This window comes from Alexandromys fortis, unplaced genomic scaffold (genome assembly GCF_014885135.2).
Source record: "Alexandromys fortis isolate MF-2015 unplaced genomic scaffold, M_Fortis_MF-2015_v1.1 scaffold_195, whole genome shotgun sequence".
In the NCBI taxonomy this organism is placed as follows: Eukaryota; Metazoa; Chordata; class Mammalia; order Rodentia; family Cricetidae; genus Alexandromys; species Alexandromys fortis.
In genome coordinates this window covers 1,144,965-1,165,360 of record NW_026068105.1, presented here as the reverse complement: position 1 = coordinate 1,165,360, position 20,396 = coordinate 1,144,965, and the positions used below count along the sequence as shown (strand labels likewise).

The 20,396-nt window shown below is 44.7% G+C and overlaps 1 protein-coding gene across 5 annotated transcripts in view; it reads left to right on the top strand.

The window, feature by feature from the left end:
• Positions 1-628: 628 nt before the first annotated feature.
• Positions 629-20,396, top strand: part of Tsc22d3 (TSC22 domain family member 3) — a 69,544-nt gene continuing 49,776 nt past the window's right edge. The window contains exons 1-2 of one of the 5 annotated variants that reach the window (XM_050124000.1): positions 629-888; positions 2,422-2,853. In XM_050124000.1, the coding sequence (XP_049979957.1) occupies positions 2,537-2,853 (317 nt within the window). In that variant the 5' untranslated portion in view covers positions 629-888; positions 2,422-2,536. Of the gene's footprint in view, positions 889-1,102; positions 1,345-1,588; positions 1,803-2,083; positions 2,108-2,421; positions 2,854-20,396 lie in introns of those variants that run through there. The other 4 variants (XM_050123999.1, XM_050123997.1, XM_050124001.1 and 1 more) reach the window with 4 other exon arrangements.

The window sequence follows — 20,396 nt, the reverse complement described above, 5'->3', positions numbered from 1 at the left end:
AGTACTGGGGAACAGGAATTGGTTGACTCCTAATTGATAACAGGTCTAGCTTGAGGCTTGGTTTTATATGGGGTGGGTTGGGGGGATTGTTGTTGTTTGATTTGGTTTGGTTTGGCTTTTGTTGTTGTTGTTGTTTGATTTGGCTTGGTTTGGTTTTTTTTGTTTGTTCGTTTGTTTTTGACAGTCTCACTGTTTAGTTCAGGCAGGCCTGGAAGAAACGAGCCTCCTGCTTCTGCTTCGCGAGTAGTCGGGAATGTATTTAAGTCAAGTCTAGCAGGGTTCAGGCAACTGGAACTTCACTCTTACTGAAACAGAGAGCCTCAGCTTGGCGTCCCAATGGACTCTTCCACCAGGAGGCACCTGTAGTGTCTCCTCACAGCGCTGAACCTCGGGCACCGAGAGAACATAGTTCAGGTTTTGGGCAGAAGATGGCAGTATATACTGCTCGATTTCAAATGCCTGGGGTTAATGAATGAAGAGAATGAAGGGGGCGGGGGTGGGGGTGCGTTGTAAGGGAGTTGGACTGAATAGAAATTTGAGTTTTATACAAAAACTGAATAATGTGGACTTTTTAAAAAAAAATTCCCAAGAATCAATAATTGCTCAGTCTTTCACAATCAACATATTCTAAGTTCCCAGACACTCTGAAAGGCGTCCTGCATGATCAGCTTGCGCGTCCCTGAAGCTCACGTCGACAGCAGGGGCTTGAACCCAGGGCACCAGAGTGACCCCTATATGTGCCCTCTTGCTATACCTCCGCTCGAGGTTTATTCTCCCAGATCCCTCCGCCGCCATTACGGGACGCATCACTCCTCTCTGACTGTGCGTGCAGGCGGCTGTGCAGAAGTCTCTGCAAGAGCAAAGGCGACAGATCACCTGAAGCAGCAGGTAGGGGGGCTCGGAAAAGCGGGAGAACAAGTTTGGGGGGTTAAAAAAAACAGGAAAGATGAGTGAGGAGAAAGAGGGAGTGCTGACATGGGGGGCGAAGAGTGGGGAGACGAGGAAATAAAATGAAGGAAATAAGAGGGGAGGGGGTCGAAGCAGGATCAGAGAAAAAGAGAGGGGCAGCCAGAAATAAGAGGGGCGAAAGGAAATACGAGAAAGGGGAAGGGAAAACGGGGAGAGAAATGGAAGAAACGGGTAAAGAAACTTGGGGAGACGTTAAATGACAGACATAGCGGAAAGAGCGGGAGAAGAAACGGGCGAGTTGAGCGGCGGCGGCAGTGAGGGAGCAGGGGAGGCCCCGGGGAAGCCCGTGGCCGCCGCGACAGCGGGACCTAGGGGAGATGGCGTCGAGTGGGGCGCGGGCGGCGGGACGGAGCACCGGAGGGGGTGCCGAGTGAGGTGAGACGGGCACCGAGAGTCCGGGCGTGTTTTTAACGAGTTTGGAGTCGGGGCATTCGCTTAGGTACTCGTGCTGTTTTTCTGGAACTTTCCGGAGTCGCTCGCCAAGGAGGCCGGGGCTCTTAGCTCTCCCTCAGCACTTCTCCTCAGCCGGGCAGAGCGGCGCGGCGGCGGCCGTTTAAAGGCCCTGTCACCTCAGGCCTTGAGCGCCTCTGGCCGTCCTGTCGGGGGAGCCCCGGGCAGCAGCGGGACGGGCACCATTGGCCCTCCCGGCGAGCGGGAGACCTGTGCGGCCGGGGCGGCTCGCTCCCCCCACCCCCCTTCTCTCCCTCTCTCGCGGGGGAGAGCGGCGCGCGCGCGCTCCTGGAGGTCTGGACGTTTAAGGCGCTGAGCGCCGAACCACCCAGCGCCAAGCGGCTGAGGCGGGCTCCTCCACAGGAGCGCGGGCGGGCGACGGTGTGAGCGACCGCGTGGGCGTTAAGGGGACTGGGGATGGGGGGCGCCTCGGCGCGTCGTGGGGGAGGGGGTCGGCCCCCTCAAGGCGACGGCGGCGGCCGACCGTTCTCCGCCTGCCCCTCGGGGCTCATTTACGTGCTGTCACGGCCCGGTGCAGACGCCCAGGCTCTGGCGGCTCTCTCGCCCACTCGCTCTGGGCTCCTGCCGCCGCCGCCGCTCGGTCAGCGAAGCCCGCGAGCCTGAGGCCGGAGGCTGGGAGGGCGCGCCGCGGCTCACCCGTTCTGCCCGCCCTTCCTGCCCGCGGCAGGTCCGCCTGGAGCCATGCTCGCACTTGGGAAACTTAGGACTGCGCCGGGGGGCCCGCCTGTGGCACCTCCGGGGCAGGAGGGTAGAGGTGGCGGCGGGGGGGCGGGGTAGGGGGGTAAGAGCGGGGGGGGGGGGGCGGCCCTGGCTTCCAGACCAAGGGGGAGGAGGAGGAGGAGGAAGTGAGCCCAAGGGATCCGCTGAGGAGCTGTTTGTCCAGCTGTTTCTCTTCGCACCCTGAGCGCTCCAGCCAGAAGGGGGCCCGCGCCGAAGGTGGCCCGGCTTTTTTTAGGCGCTAATTTCCAACTCTCCTCGCAGCTTGTCATTCCCAGGCACCCTGGAGTCCGAAAAGGCCAGCTCGGCGGGCGCGCACCTGCCAGCCGCCCCTGACCTCGCCGCCGCCGAGCAGGCAACCCCCAAGCCTGAGAAGAAGATGGCCCAGTCCAAGCTCGACTGCCGCTCACCTGTCGGTCTCGACTGCTGCAACTGCTGCCTGGACCTGGCCAACCGGAGCGATGCCCAGAGCGGCAGCCCCGGGGACAAGAACCCGGGCAGCCCCACCGTGAGCAACTTTCGGCAGCTGCAGGAGAAGCTGATCTTCGAGAACCTCAACGCCGACAAGCTCGACAGCATAATGCGGCAGGATTCCCTGGAGCCGGTGCTGCGGGACCCCTGCTACCTGATTAACGAGGGCATCTGCAACCGCAACATCGACCAGACCATGCTCTCCATTCTGCTCTTCTTCCACAGGTGGGTAGCCGGCCCGAACGCCTGGGAACACGATCCTGCTGACACCGGCCTAGGCTGGATCTTGGCCTCTGACCAGGGGGCCAACCAGGAAGTTCCCGAGGGGCACTGGGTGGGTTGGGGGAGCGGCAGACTCGTAGGCGACCATAGCTGATCCTTTTGGCTAGCTTAGAGCCCCGCGGAGTTCAGGGAATTTTAGCAGGTGCGAGTGCATTTTGAACGGTGCCTGGAAAGGCTCGCAGATTCTAGGGCCCGGAAGATGGGGTGACACCATATGGGTTGGAAGTAGTTGTAGATGCCCCCTCTTGGAATTTCTGCAGTCCTTCAGACAATTCTGCCTTGAAGTTCTCTTGGAATTTGAGTTCCACCCTACTCAATGGAACTGAAACTGGGCGGCATTGACAATGACGACAAGCGGAACACCATGAACAAATTAGGCTTCTGATGGGGGAAGACCAGGATGAGGGATGGGAAAAATAGAAACCCGTGAGAACTTTTGAGATTCGGGATGGAGAGTACTGGCCCACTCCGTAGGTTATAGCCTTCCATTTTGAATGCAAGTGAAAAGCAATCCCAGAAAAAGTGGTTTAGGATTATTACTTTAAGAACTTCAAGGCACCTGTATGGCAGGAGGATGGATGAATCCACATCCATGTAGACGTGTTGTCTGAGTGTGTATCAGATTTTCTAGAAAGCCTGAAGGAAAGAATGGGAGAAGGGAAGAGATAAACACAATGGGAATGCCCAGGGCATCTGCTATCCCCAACAACGAGATACTTTGGTATTAATAACTTAAGACTCAGATAATTTAGAGGTGGGAACTTCAGGAAACCCTTCTATAGGTGTAGTGTTCTTAGAGATATTGTGTGTATATGTGTGTTTATGTGTGCGTGCATGCACACGTGCATTGTGTGCATGTGTGTCCGTGCACACTGGGGTGGATTTTATTGTTGCTCAATGACACAGGTTATGTAAGAGTGACATTCCCTGCTGGGGGAGACCTAGGTGGTAGTACAAGTTATGCTTCTATCTTTTTGTATGACCCTGAGCAAGTTCTCTTACCTTCCTGCTCTCTGTATGGCACTTTCTATCTTTGGGCAAATGGTGTGCCCAGAGTGATGAAATGCCCAAAGAAATGCTGAATACTCATGCATTACTTGCATGGCAGTAAAACTCAAATGGGATATCTTAAAAGCTACCAAGAAATGCAGGAGGCACTCCTGTCGACCGCTAAGAATGTGTTTACCTCCTTTGTCCCAATACACATCCACTCTAGCCACAGTGATTCCTGGTGGGGGATAAGCAAGGCTGCTTGTCTTAATGTTGTTATATCAAGTTGTTTCTCTGAGGCGTTTTCAATAGTTTTCTTACTTATTTCACATTAGGCATCACATTATTTCATGGTCTAAAATAAAGCCAAGCTATAGACAGAATAGATTTCAAGAGAATCTTCATTTCTCATGAAATACTACTACAAGTGTATTTAGCCCACAGACACTGAAATCCTGTAGAGCACAATGCTTAACTGGCTCGTCATGGTGGTAATGATCTGCTTGCTGGCATAGCTCAGTTAGAGAGTTGGGGAGAAACCTGGAGACAGCACTTGCATTTGCTTTGACTGGCAAAGCAAGGGCTCTTCTAGGTCTTTGGTGAAGTGAGAGGGTGATTTCTGTTTAGAAAAAAAAAAAAAGAGGCCTTAGGAGGGTCTGACCTGGGTAAATGAAGTGTGAGGCTGACATTTGCAGAGATTTGCTGAGATTTGCAGAGTTTTTGTGTCACACCTCTGTAGTGTCCCGATTCCCTGGGTTTCTTGAAAGACCTCCTTTGTCACCCACTAACAACAGTTTTTGGTACTTAGTTCTTGGCAAAACCTGAAAATGCTACTGAAGAGGAATATTAAAGGCACTGTATAAGAGAAAAGAACAAAGTAGGGGATATGCACCTGACCACAATGCCTTCTGGCACCAGAGCAACTCAGTCAGTGTTCTATGCTGCTATCTCAGAAAAAGCCAGAAGGCTACCAGGCTTTTTTGAAGCTCAGTAGTAAGTGACAGAATCCTTTGGTAAGAACCTAATAATTATGACAGGATAAATCACTCTCTTTCCTTAATGACTGGTATTGGAGATCCAGATCCTAGATTCAGTCAAGGCTTTGCACAGAATGACATGTTCTTTGCAAACTAGAAGAACATTGTTGCTGGTTATGGGTCTTCTCCAATGTCTAGGCTGAACAGTCTTCTATATGAATATTTCCTTTCTTGATTCATTTGATTCCCTGGGTTTCTACCTGTATAATCCAGCCACAAGTTTTACTCCTGTTCCAGTTCACAATAAGACATTTCAGATCTCTGTGTGAGTGTGTTTTCCACTATCATTTTTCAAGGCAACAATTCCTACCGGAGATTCTGCCTCTTACCTTGTAGCCTATTCTGCTATTTCAAGGCCTCCAACATTCTCTGGAAGAAGACTTGGCACATTCTTGATTTATATCTGGTTCATTGGTATTGGTCTGTCCTAGTTCCCAGTTTAGGACTGGATTTTCTTGGAACAAAGAGTGTAAGCAATTTGAGGGTAGGACTGCGTTTTACTTGCTTGGTTTCTCCTTGGTTTCACCTTATGTAGCCAGTATTCATTAAAGGTGTTCTTGTTTTGTTCTGGTGATTATGAATAACTACTTAATTGTTGGTGTACTCTGAGGTAAAGATTTCACAACTTTAACCTTTTTTTTGTAATTGTTAGATACAATTTATTTATTTATTTATTTTAACTTTAACCTTTTTAAAAGCAGGTTTTTAAAATTTTTATTGATGATGTGTTTGTGTGTGTGTGCAGGTACCCATGGAAGCCAAAAGAGAGTATCAGAACCCCTGAAGCTGGAGTTACAGGTGGTTGTGAACTACCTGATGTGGGTGTTAGGAACCAAACTCATTTCCTCTGCAAGAGCACCAAGCACTTTTAACCACTGAACCATCTCTCCAGCCCCAAAACTAATCTTGTGCTAGAAAATCCTTATTAGTGTTTAAATGTGGATTTTTCTTTTTTAGTTTTAATCACATGTGGTAGCTAATAGTTTGGTATTTTAAACACCACCCCTTAAATCTTTTGTAATGTAATTAATAACTAGAGAGGATTAATAGCTAACAATTATTGTTCATTTATAATACATACCAAGAATAGTATCTGCATAATCTCATTTAGTATTTATGCCAACCCAACAAAACTGATATTATTAACACCGATTTTCACTTTTATAAGAAGGAAACTGATGCTTGGAAATTTTAAGTTGCCCTGTCTCACAGTGAAGAGCAATACCAAAACTCCAACTGATATCATGGATTATGGAGTCTACTGAATGTCTAAAAAACATAACTAGCTAACTAACACTAAAGAGGTGCTTACAACACAAATTGTTTCTATGAAGCAAAGAAAAAATGTTATTCCAGAAATTTTCTAAGTGATCAAAATGTCCAACTATTCTACTCCTACATGGGACACAGGACTCTGATGATCAAACTTGGACAGCCTCAGGGAAAGTGTGATGGTTGGTCACTATTATTAGACTTCATTTTATCATTTGTCTATGCTTCTGAATACTAGAAAGTTTAGGATAAAAACAGTGTACACTGGACAACTAGCTGAATTTTCCAGTTTATATGCAGTATTTAAAACAAACAGACAGACAGACATAAACCTTCTTAAATGAAAATTTTGAATGAATTTAATTACCAAGCTTGCAAGGTGTAGCTAACTGACATGGTAACTGGGAATATTCTTTTTTGTTTTTGTTTTTTTTTTTTTTTGAGACAGGGTTTCTCTGTGGCTTTGGAGCCTGTCCTGGAACTAGCTCTGTAGACCAGAGATCCGCCTGCCTCAGCCTCCCGAGTGCTGGGATTAAAGGCGTGCGCCACCGCCGCCCAGCAACTGGGAATATTCTGCTCTATGGTTGCTGTTTTTATAACCACAGATTTATTTCTAATTTTTTTGGGGGGTTTTTCAAGACAGGGTTTCTCTGTAGCTTTGGTGCCTGTCCCAGAACTAGCTCTTGTAGAGCAGGCTGGCCTCGAACTCCCAGAGATCCGCCTGCCTCTGCCTCCCGAGTGCTGGGATTAAAGGCATGTGCCACCACCGCCCGGCTAAGATTTTTTTTTTTGACATAGAGTCTCACACTACAGCCCAAGATGGCTTGGAACTCAATGATCTTGGCTGTCCTGGAACTCAGCATAGCCCAGGTTTGTCTTGAACTCAATACAATCCTTCTGACTCTGCCTCTCAAGTGCTGGGATTATAGGTATGAGCCACCACACCCATCCAAAATCAACCATATATTGCCCTTGGTCCCAGAGCATACCTGCTCAATGTCATCCCAAATACCTAAATCTTAATTCCCTTCAGCTCCAAAATTTTTAGGATTCTATCTAAATAATATATATAATATAGGATATCTTATATTCTATAAGCTGACCTGCTACCAACGGGTTCTAATACACAAATCTTAGGAAATAATATTAAATATTTCTGATTGCTTGATGTATGCTAATTCATCTAATATTCTTTGTTGAGCTGTTTGTTAGGTACTAGCATGGAGGAAGAGTTAGATATAGACATCAGGTTTTTTTTTTCAAAAAATATTTCATACTATTTAAGATTCAAGTCTGTCTTTGAATCTGAACCATCTGTAACTCCTCTCCTATAGCATCAGTGATATGTAGATCACACCGTGAGAAACCCTGAACTAGAGATTGCAACCCTTTGTCAATTAATTTACCATTTGATTTCAAGGACGGGATTCTTTGTCATAGAGAGGTTTTGAGTTTCTATGTGGTTAAGCCTGTCATTCTTTGCTTTTGTGATTTTTGCTTTTGGTATCAGGCATCAAAAGTCCTTCCTTGGCCTAAAGTAATTTAACATAACTATTTCCCAAGTGTCTAGTAGTCTGACACAAAATAGGCACTCTAGGATTAAGGGACATCCTCCATTAAAAACACAAATGCATTTGCAAACTTAACATTAAGGGTTTGGATACCTTATGAGAACCCTACCATATAAGAAATTGTCATTTTGCCAAGGCACAGATGTGAATTGCATGTACTGGCAGGCTGGTACATGGAAGCCAGTCCATATGCTGATGAGAAAGCTCAGTGCCCTACTACCACCATTACATGAGTATCTCTGTGCCATATATATTGTGTGCATACACATATATTTTATGTGTTTAGTGCTCCAATATTTGCAATGTAAATTTTACCATTTTCACCACTTTACTCACTAAGTAGTAACATACTCAGTCTCTCCTCTCCCCCATCCCCAATAACCTGGCACTTTCTGTTTCTATAGATTTGCTTGTTTTTGTTATTACATATAAGTGGAAGTGTGCAGTTTATGACCCTTTGTGTATGGCTTCTTTCACTCTCATGATGTTTTCAAGATTTATCCACGTTGTAACATGTAACAGTACTTCACTTCTTTTCATGACTGAATAATATTCCATTTTATTGCTATAATGCATTTTGTTTATGCATTCATCTGTCAACAGACATGGATTGTTTCTACTTTGTGTGGCCATTATGAAGAATTCTGCTATTAATACTATACAAGTACACACTGCAGTAGCTGGTATTTCGGGTATTTGCAGTTGTTTGGGAATGTCATTGTTCACTGATTTTCATCAAAAATTTTGACCATGTATTCATAGTCATTACCTGTCATTTACTTCTTTGCATCATCTCTGAGAAAAGGGTGACAGATCATAGGAAGTAGATTTTAATGTGAATGAGATATGGAAAAGCCAAGTTTAGAAAATAGAAGTGGATAGGGGGTACAGGATTCATGGAAGGCCAGGCTGGGTGGGCCGTTAGTGTGGGGCACTGAGACACAAGAGAGCACAAGAAGTCTGCCTAGAAGGTTCAGCCCTTAAAGAGGGTCAGAATGAGGCATTAATTTTATCTTCTTGTCAGTTTAGCCCAGAGAGCACCTATGTAATTCCATACCTTAGGAAATAACTCTTTCCAGGGTGACCTTATTTTCCCTCTCTAAGTGAAGTTAACACCCTTGCTTATATTTGTACTTCCAGATAAACTGACAGGCTCTCAATTCCAGGTAGTGTTGGCTTCTTTCCAGACTCACTCCTGAAGGCCAAGACATCTAGATAAATGGAGAGAGATTTGTCTGGCCAAGGTTTCCGGAGTCTCTGGGCCCCCTTAATGATGAAGCACCACAGAATACTAGCCCCCAACCATTTCTTGAGAGGAATGATGTTGGCTGTGTCTGTACATGATGGTAGCCACTGCACTGTGTTTGCTCATCATTAGCCTGCTCCTACCTGAACTTTCTCCTCTTATGTAAGGCATCCCTCAAGATAACTGCAAAGCTGTAATCTGCCATGGCTGACTGAGTTTACATAACAAATTGGTTGGTATCATGCAATAGTCTTTTGAGCCCTTGAGAAACCAGTGTGCTGAAAGAGGCCAAAGCTTGGGCTCATTTGGAGGGGTACTTTGTGTGCTCAGTGTACTCAAGGGAGAGCATTCCATGACCACAAGGGTCAGAAAGATGAAATTTCCTTTTCAGATGAAGAGAGTAATGATGACTCAGGACATACTGTGCTGTCCCAATGCCTGCAATAATGGGGCAAGGGTAAGTGATTCATTTTATGCCAAAACTTTGGCAGACAAGGCCTTCCATGGAATTGCCTAGGTTAGTGGGGGCCCTCTGTAGGACTAAAAGAGAAACCCCACCTTTAGCAAACTTCACCCAGTGAGGGGTCAGCCAGGGGAAAAAAATGGCTTCTGGAAGTTACTGTCTTCCATGCTGAAATCCAGCTTAATCAAGGAGTTGGAATAGAGATAAACTAGGAGCAGAAAGCAAGCTTTTTCAAATGCTGTACTAGGAAGATGATTTGATCAGCAATCAAAGTAAGTTCATTTGTACCTTCTGGCTAGGAATCTTCCCCAAAGTAGCTACTGAACTTTTAGAAACATTGTAAGAGGTGTAAGGTCCCAACCAACGCAAGAGACGGAATGAGAAGGTTCCCAATGTGCAGACACTAGTCCAAGAGAAAACAATGACTGCAGGCTGGTTCAGTTAGTGATGACCAAAGCATGTTATTGCCTTCCTTTCTTGAGAGTAACATTTCTTAGATAGACCAAGCCTGAAATCAGTCCCCTGCCTATGGACATATCACAGTGACCTTCTCAAAGGAAGAATTTACTCACAAAATAGCCTTGCGTATTCAACCTACTTTCTTGTAAGCAGCTGCTTACAATGCAGGGTTCTGATAAGGATTCCTACTTCTCTGAGCTGTGTACTTCTCTGAGTTGTGTCCACCAAAAATTGGCTCCAACTATCCCCGAGGAAAAGAGTGAGAAGTGAGAGGAGAGAAGTGGATCCAGTGGCTGCATTCTAGCTTAGCCCCTTTGCACCTCTCCTACACTACTGTTTAGCCTCACTTTCCAAACTAGGCTGGGCCTGTGCCAGCCTCAGGGCCCTGACTCATATCTCATGCAGTGCCTTATGTAATAGTGCCAGGTTACTGAGCCATCAAGCTTCTGCTTGCTCAGTGGTGGGCTTCCCTCAAGGCCAAGCACTCAGAAGCCTGCTTCAGGTTTAAATGAAGTTCATACTTTCCAAGGAAAAACTTGCTCTTCCCTATGTGAGGCAAACAGTTGTCTCAGAAGTAAATGCCAGACTTCAAGGTGTGAGTCGCTTTAGTCCTACACTTAGAAGTAGATGTAAGCAGACAGGCAAGCTGGAAGGATTTGGTGTGACTGAAGTCATTTGCAGGGGTACTGCTACTTTTTCCCAATAGTGCACTACTAAAGGAATGATGTGTGAAGGGGCTTCAGAACAGGTCTCAGAAATTCCCTTTCCTTTTTTATCTGATTATCAGGTCAGGAACGTTTCTGGATCCCCAATTTGATAGATATTTGGCAGAAAGGTGTACCTGAAGCTAGAAGAACCATGTAAAGAAATGCACTTCACATGCCAATTCCCAGTCCGTTTCCCATGAAGTTTCATAGTTCTCAGGTCTCCCTAAATTCACCATGATTTTTAGCTTGGTTCATCTTGTTTTGTTTGGGGGTTTTCTTTTTGCCTATTTAGAAAATTACATTACCAGCTTAGTACAACTGAGCTCTAGTAAAATTAGGGTTGCTAGATTCTGACATTCTAATAAACAACTCAATATACAATACACATATCCCTATCAATCTAATATTCTTTTGACTCCAAGTTTGTGACTAAGTCAGTAGCTCTTCTCCTCCCTTGTGTTTGCCCCAGCCTGTTCCACGATGTTGCCACCAGGTAAGTGGCTTGCAGGCTGAGGTTAACTGAGGAGACTGACTGCTCTCTAGTCCAAGAAAAAGAGAGAAAAGCAGGGAAACAAGTTTTTAAAAAGTGACTTGAAAATTACTAACTGGCATAATCTGCATCCAGAGATCGTACTCATGAGTTCTTGAACAAGCCCATGGCCATTATCTCAGGACTCAAGAGATCTGGGCACTCCAAGTTATGAAGACACATTACAGCCAGAATCAAGGAAAATTGTAAACCCTTACCACGATATTTGCACTTGTCACTCCTCCCTCTCCCCTGCTTCATAGTAGTAGAGGAAAAAGGAAAGGGATGAAAAAGAAAAAGGGAAGCATAAGAACTACTCAGTTTTAAGAGTACTTAATCTGCCTACTCTGGTGCACAGAGAAATAAATAATGGCAGCATCTCATTCAACCTTATACTGAGCCACCAAACACTTCAATTAATCAATCCATCATTTATTGACCAAAGGTCTGATACTTATTGAGCTCTGACTGTGGATTTATTGAATGTCTACCTTTCCTGCAAGGCCCTGTAAAGGACATAGGGCTATCAGACACCAAGGCCAGTGTCTGAAAAGTTGAAGGTGTGGCCCTGGGGAGTAGACAGTTGCCACCAAGGACTGGGGACAAAGAAGTGTTGCAGGCTGTGAGCTTTTTAAAAACTGAGTTGAGGTTATGCTCCTTGAGAGAAAGGTCTTACGCTTAGTGGAGATTGGCTTGTGCCAAAGCAAACTAGGAAGGGAGAGTCTCTTTATGGCGGCAGCTTCCAGCAGAGCATTAATGAATGGGTTGGCTTTGGCAGGTGTTTAGTAGCTGGCTGGCTGGCTGCAAGACTTTCTGGTTGGGAGAGGAGAGGAGAAGCTTGCCAGCCCCGCAGGGATCCTGGTAGGAAGGGGCTGGCCTGGAGTGAGAACACTTTTTATTCTTTCTGGACTGGAACCCAGAGTTACCAAGCTTTAGGAGCAGGAGAGAAAGGCTTACTTTAGCACTGTCCCTCACTGTTCCTTTTTGACTCAGAACAAGCTGGACTCTGATATCCTTTACTCGGGACTTTGGACTATCCCTCCATAGAGGGAGGCATCTAGAGAATGGGAGCAGGAAGATAGCTCTGTCTTATGACTGACTACTGTAACCAAGAAGGTTGAACATAGGTATACAGTACAGGGTAACCTGAAGAACCTGAGGTGTAGCTTCATATCTAGATCTTAGCTTCTATCTCTACAAGGACCCTTTAGAAGAAATAAAAGCAGAAGAAGCAGAAGCAGAGTAGTATCAGGGTGCTACCGTGTGTGTGTGTGTGTGTGTGTGTGTGTGTGTGTGTGTGTGTGTAAAATTTGTTCATGTCAAAAGAAATAAAAATAAAAAAAATTTGCTCATGTCTTTCTTGGAAAAAGACTGGTAGCCCTCTAGGGTGTCATTTTAGGCTTGTTTACACCACAGAAAACTCTTTCTTAGCCGGGTGGTGGTGGTGGCGCACGCCTTTAATACCAGTACTCTGGAGGCAGAGGCAGGTGAATCTCTGTGAGTTCGAGGCCAGCCTGGTCTACAAGAGCTAGTTCCAGGACAGGCTCCAAAGCTACAGAGAAACCCTGTCTCGAAAAACCAAAAGAAAAAGAAAAAAAAACTCTTTCTTAGATGCTCTCTAAATGAAGGCCTTTAGGTAGGATTGAGAAAGGTTGGGAAGCCTCAAATTGGCAGGAAGGGAGAGAGAGCTAGAGTAGCAAAAGAACCAGCCTCAGGTCAACTGATCAAGGAAGGTATTGCTCAAGGTCAGTATTCCATCTTTATTTTCTAGTGCTCTCTACCCCAGTCATTATCCTGGACACCTGTACCCACCATCCTTTCTTACAAGTGGTCTGAAGAATTCACACTTAAGTTCATGAACTGATTCACTCAACAAGAAGTGTTCAGTACACATTTTTCATATTCTAGGTTCAATGTCACTGAGGGTGCAATGAGAAATGCACAAAAGTCATGCATGATCTTATCTCAGAGAGTCAGGTAGAAACCAGATGGTGATGGTAATGAATATATGAATTCTGAACTACCAAGAGAGAAGAATATAGCAAAGAGACTTCCTAAGGAATGGCAAGTGTGCTAAAGAAATGAATATTCAGTATTGAAATTCTAATTATCAGCTGGGCGGTGGTGAGACACACCTTTAATCCCAACAGTCTGAAGGCAGAGGTGGGCAGATCTCTGTGAGTTCAAGGCCAGCCTGGTCTGTAAGCAAGCTCCCAGGACAGGCTTCAAAACTACACAGAGAAACCTTTTCTCAAAAAAGAAAAAAAAAAGAAAGAAAGAAATTCTAATTATCAGACACAGGTCAAAGGAAGACATGTCCAGAAAAAAAAAAAAAGGATTTCTTGGAACCCTTCAGGTAATACCATGAAGATAGTTTTCACACTCCTAGACATATGTCTAGACCATGAGTAGACAGCAGGTCCAAAGCAGAAGGAATAACAACATTCTGACAAGTGGAAGAGATAAGTTTGAAGCCTGTGAGGCAACTAGCATTTAATGTCATCCTTTGCTAAAAATAGCCCCTGACAGTATGGAAATGTGTAAAGGCTAGTCCTGGGGACCATGATAAAGTGGGTATAGCCTGTTGGGAGGAAAATTTGGTTTTGTAAATTATTTACTGAACAGCAGCAACAGAAACAAACAAAAAAACAGACAAAAACACAATTGAGGGGATGCTTTTTGTTTTTCTCCTTTGAGATCCTTCTTCTGAACTATGAATGATTCTTATTTTAAGACACAACTGTGCACAGCACTGCAGGTCTAAACTCCTTTCTAGGGCCCATGAAAATGTCAGATATTTTTCTAGGCTGAAAAAGATAACCTGGATATAGAAGAGAAGAGTACTATACCACTGAGGTGGGCATGGAAATTGGTCAAAGGTCCCCACGTAGCTTTCCTTTTTTTTTTTTTTTTTTGGAGTAGCTTTCCTTTGAGAGACATGACTTCATCAGAAAGAAAAAGCAGGTGACAGTTGAAAGCTAAATGGGATCAAAGTAAAATTGAATTGTGAAGGGTCAGGATTGGGCTGTAAGACTTTCAGAGCCAACAAGAGGTAAACCTAGGACTGGAGGTACCTGATTATCAAAACTAAGGAACTAAGATCGCTGGTTTAAAGAGGAGTTTAAGTGTGAGAAAGTGGTAATCAAGAGACAGAAGGTTTTCAAATAAAAGAAAAGTGACAGCTTAGCTATATTGACTAGCTGTTTCCCAACCACATTAGGGACAGAATAAGAGAAAACATGCCTATACTATAGCATGAATAACTGAGATTAGATAGCAAAGATAACTTCCTGACTATAGGCATCCAAAGAAGCTAGACAGAATTACCAAAAAAAAAAGTATTATTTATGACTTTAAGGTATGGGACAGGTGTAATACTATCAATAGCTGGATAAAAGAGCGAGAATGTTGATTTAATAAAGGCCATGGCAGAAGGGGATAGACAGTTGGGGAAAGCAAATAGGTAAGGAACAAGAACATATAAAAAAACTGAAAGCACGTGATGCAAGATAAAAAATGTGTGACAATTTTATAATAAGAATGCTATTGTGGGGCTGGAGTGATGGTTTGGCCATTAAACACTTGTACTACTGCCTGGGGTGGTGCCGCACTCACTCGGGAGGTAGAGGTAGGCGGATCTCTGTGAGTTCGAGACCAGCCTGGTCTACAAGAGCTAGTTCCAGGACAGATTCCAAAGCTACAGAGAAACCCTGTCTCAAAACAACAACAACAAAACGTTTGTCCTGCTTTTGTTCTCACTCAATTCAGTTCCCAGAACCATGTCCCATGTTGGACAGCTTACAATGTCCTGTATCTCCAGTTTCAGGGGGATATGACACCTCTGGGCTCCACAGGCCCCAGCACTCACACACATAATTAAAAGTAGTAAAAATAAATCTTTGAAAGAGTTTCAATTAAATTTCCATTAGAGGCGAATCATTACAGCTAGCATATGTTCTTGTATGACATAGTGGTGTATGGAAATGAACTGTATGAGGAACTGTTAAGACTCCTTCCAGAATCCTCCAACTTTCTTGTCTATTAGCTAAATTAGTATCAATGGGGTGCTCTCATCCCTTACACTTAACGGTTTGGGAATTCACTCTATTCTGGAGACAGTGGAATAAGATTGCCTATCCCAGGTGCTTATGGAAAGAACGACTTTGTCCTCATGCACATGACAAAGATTAGATGTAGAGGACAGAGCAAACCATGACAGATTTCCTGCCCCAGGAAACTTAAAATTTAGTAGTATTGACAGATATGAAATAATAATTACACAAATGAAAATATTGATTCATTTATCACATAAAAGGACCAGGAAAGCTGGTGAGCACAGCATAAGAGGGGCTTCACTTGGGACTAGAGAGTCTGCAAAAGAAAATCCCTTCTTAAGACCTTAGGAATTGCCAGTGACCCACAGTGAATATATCTTGCCCACAATCAGTACCCAGAAAATTTAAAAAATGAACCTAATCACCATTAATGCCCTCAAAAGTGGATGTTGAATTTCCTGCAACTCACTGAAGTCTTGTCAAACAAAAGCAACCCACCCCAAGTAAATTTTTTCCCTCCCGAGATCACATAGCCTTGATTAAGGGAGAGTGATTCTCTATGTGTCACAGTGGCCTATCAATTAAAAAAAATCTGTGTCTTGAAGACTTTGAAGAGTTCATTACCTGCCAGATGAACAGGAAGGAGGTCAATGAAGTGAATAAAGGACTAATATGAGAAAGTTATCCAAAGAGCTGCTCATGGTGGCACATGCCTATAATCCCCTCACTTGGGAGGTGGAGACCTGAAGATCAGGAGTTCAAGGTCATGCTCCTCTACCTGTGTAGCAAATTCAAGGCCCTCATTTTACTCTTTAAATGTGAAAAGTTTTGCTAAGATTACCTTGTTTGGGCTACAGGTTAGGTTCAGTGCTGAAGAACAAGTAGCTTGGTTCTGGGAATCTAAGGTTACAGAGAGATAGTACCCCATTTCACTGTTCCTTTATCTCTTTTCTCGGGAAACTGATTGGTTCTGGCCCTTCTGAGAAATTGGTAGACAACTCAACCTTCAAAAGTGGACTACCAAGTGGCTCAGAGGTCATCAGGCATTGTGTATTCATAAGACAGGGGCTTCCCATTCAATTGACAATCATCTAACATACTGTGAGTTTGTCAGTTTTTCCAGCAAACCTTGGTGTCATCATTTAGATTAGTGACAATACAATTGGAAAAATTGAGAGGGCACTCCTAGAAGGCATCTGTATTCCAGTATTCTTTATTAGTATTAGAGACATTTTATGTGGTACAAAAACAAAACATCTGTCTATCCTTGCCTCCTGTTCTCCCTAAACCCCTCTCTGCCCGAATCCTCCCCATCTGCTGTCAGTCATAAACCTTCTCCTGCCCAGAACCACAACTGAAATCCAATCCAGTAAGCTTTTCCTGTAACAAGGCTAGCTCTCTCTCTGCCTTCATTCACCTTTAGGTATAAAGAACTAAGAATACTTCTGGTTTCCCTCCTACTGGTGGTAGTGTGGGGTTGGGGGTGGGTGAGCCATGGCTTTGACATTTAAAACAGAAATTTAAACATACATAAGCACAGGGCTGCCTTCCTAACATTACTTAGCCAATTTATGAAGTTCAGAGCACTGTGGGGCTTGGGATGGCATCTTTAAGACACATATTTCCTTCCCAAGATTGACTATTATCTGCTGTACCTTGAACAGAACAGAGAGGCTTAGAATTGTAAATACTTTTTCAATAATCTGGTCTGAACCCTCCCAACACCAAGGAGAAAACTGAGGCCCCAAGTGGGGTGGAGTGGGTACCCACCCCAAACTGAACAGCCAATTAGTGAACAGCTGGATAAAGAAATCATGTCTCCTGATTCTCTGATCCAATGATCTTCCAACTTTTCATCTCTAGATGGCTGTACACATACCATCCCAGTAGGTACACAACATCTCCATGCCAGGAGACCAGCTTTAGGACCACCAAATGCCAAAAACGTGTTTTTAAAATTTGATTTTATTTAATGGAATTGACCAGTGGTTTGGGTGTTAGGGAGCCCCAGCCCTAGAATCCTACTTCTCTTCAGACTGGGGCTGCATGCCACAGCCACAGTCATGCAAAGGAGACAGAAAGGCTTGCTGTTCGGGTTGGAAAAGAAATCAGTTGCTGAAACATTGGTCTTTTTGAAAGTTCCAACCACAGGGGCTGGCTGGCAGAGCCTCTGTCTGGGTTTCCCGGGAGGATCCGGCCCTCCCCTTTAGTCTGGGAGTTAGTTTAGGAAGCTGGCCCAGCCTCCGCAGAAGATCCTGAGGGCAGCACTTGCCTCAGGAGCTCCAGTCTTCCCTCAGAGCCCAAGAGCCCCCAGAGGCATTCAGGACTCAGGGCAGGGAGCATCTTTCTGCTGGCCTCCGCTGCAGAGCCAGCCTAGGCTGGCCCTGAGGCTCCTTGGGCACTTTTACTTTGGAGTCTGTGAAAGAGTTTCCAATTGCTCCCACCCTAGCCAGGAAACTACAGGGAAAGAGAGAGAGGGGAGAAAGAACAAGAGGAGACACAGAGAAAAAACAACTCTAACCAGGCAACCAAAGTTTCCCTGTGCAACTGGGAAATGAAGGTGGAAAGGCTGGAGGAACCCCAGCTCATGGAAGAGCCCCAGCTCGGGGAGAACCCAGAGCCTGGGGAGGAGGCACAGTTCCTGGATGAGTTACAGCTCGATGTGGTAGAGAGTGGGTCAGATTTGGATCCAGAAGATCTGGGTTCGAGTCCAGACTTTGCCACCAATCTGATGCTTGAGCTTGAGTAAGTAACTCCCTGCCCTTCTATGGGCTGCTTTCCCTCATTATACAATGGGGGAGGGAGAGATAAGATGGTCTCTAGGGTCTCTTCCAGTCCAGATATTTGGGAAGAATGTGTCTGTAAATTTGTCTATGTGTAGGTTGGATTGCAGAAAAAGTTGAATCAGTTGTTGCATACCTTAATGTCAGAATGATGTGTAAGGGGCACAAGAGATTCACATGAGTAAGATGAATAAAAAGGTGGTGAATGTGGGAGTTATGACCCCCAAAATAAGGCTTACCATAATGTCAGCTTTGATTTAAAAACAACAACAACAACAACAACAAAGAGATTAGGCTTGGGAGCAAGCGTATAAGTAATGGGGAAAAGGGCATTTGGGGTCTTGTTGATGTGTAGTTGCTAATACATCCCTCAACCAAATGTCTCCCCATGGCATCATCCATCCTACAATGCAGATATTGAACCCAAATTGTGTTTATTATGTTTTTCATATGTAGCTTTGGAGGAATTCTCAATTGAACAGAAGGGAGGTAATATCAGTTATCTGTTCACATCCAGAATTCCTAGCAAACCATAAACTCCCACAAGACTTACTGCTGCATGACTTAAAGCAGACCCTTTAGCAAATCTGAAGATATAGATACATAGATAGATAGATAGATAGATAGATAGATAGATAGATCCCCATTCATAATATGTAGATGAACTGCCAAACCCTTATCTACTTTATGTGTGTGTTTGGGACATGGTACTATGTTCAGATTCATTCAATACTGACCATCCTTTCATGGGTTATATGGTAAGTGTCTACAGACCATAGGAGGAGACATTTATCTAGCAACCAAAGAGCTCCTCATCATGACAGGCATGATACCTTGAAGTTTCTCATGTGGCAAATTATTTACATTGTCATCTGCTGTCCTATGCCTATCAGCATCTGTACTGCCGGGGAAACTGCAGTGGAGACAATGAGTAGAAAGGGAGCCTCCCTCAACTTGCACAGATACTTGCCCACATCCCTAGAACCATTAATCACGCATTCTTTGCCCTCACCCTCACCTTTATTTACACTTGCCCATAATTCTGTCTGTCTCAACTGAGTTCATTTCTTCAATTATTTCTTGGCTGATTTCTGGCAACTTGGATTAATCTTAATAGATTTCTAAGATTGAAAAGATCTTATTTTCACAGAACAAAGTTTTTTTAAAAAAATAATTGAAAAATGTAAAATCCTTTCTGACAATTTAGGGACTGTAAGAAGGAGTGGAAAAGAAAGGGAAGAGATTTTTTTTTGTTTGTTTGTTTTTCGAGACATGGTTTCTCTGTGGCTTTGGAGCCTGTCCTGGAACTAGCTCTGTAGACCAGGCTGGTCTCAAACTCACAGAGATCCGCCTGCCTCTGCCTCCCGAGTGCTGGGATTAAAGGCATGCGCCACCATTGCCCGGCCAAGGGAAGAGATTTTACTGAGGAGAGGAGAAATGACTGTAAGGGAGAGAAAGGGGGTAAAGAAAATTGGAACCAAATAGAGGAGGTAAATTATATTATCACTTTCCTTAAGGAAAGATTATACTTATAAAGTCACAAATAAGAATCTACATGTGTCTTTAATGCTTGTAGGACTTTGGTCATCAATTTGACTGTTTTTCTTTGCCAAAAGAATTTCACACTCCTTCCATGGTTGGAGAAACCACAAGGGTGGTACATTTAGGCAGCTCTGGGAGGTAGGGAACCAGGTGGCCAGAGCTCCCAGCCTCCCATAGAGCAGTTCTTCTTCTCTAAGGACCTCGCATCTAGAGACCTTGAAAGATTTTAGCTTAGAGTAGGGAGTAGGCAAGGGATGGAGAGTGATTATTGTTTAGCAACCACAAAGAGGTTTGTAAACCACTGAAGGACCTTAACTCTCCAACCAAACAAGAATTTCTTACAAATAAATTATCCATAAGAGGTGGAGACACTGCCTGGACTTAGGCAACTAGCACAAGCACAAGCCATTTCTCTTGTTGATCAAACCTGCTTGTTAGACTGCCTATCTGTTTAATACAAATCAAATCAGCAGAAACAGAACAGTTTGACCTTCCAGTAGCATTCCTGCTGCGGGCCTCCTTTGTTTCTTTACCACCCGGGTAGCAGGCTAGTGGCCAGAGGTGTTTTTGGCTGCAGTATTCAACTAGGGGCATCTTGTGCTTCATGGGACTTCTATAAGCACAAGATATGGCTCATGGGTGGGCAGGCTAGCCACTGATGTGGGCTTGAGGCACTCCAGCCCACACAGCCCCTGGGGCCAACGTGGAGGAAGTCCACTCCACAGAGTGTACTGGTTTAGTTAAGTGAAGTCTAGTGTGGCATTCTGTGCAGGGGAAATAGCTCGAGGGAAGGAACACTTGACCAGGAATAAGGGCCCTGTGTTCTGTAGCA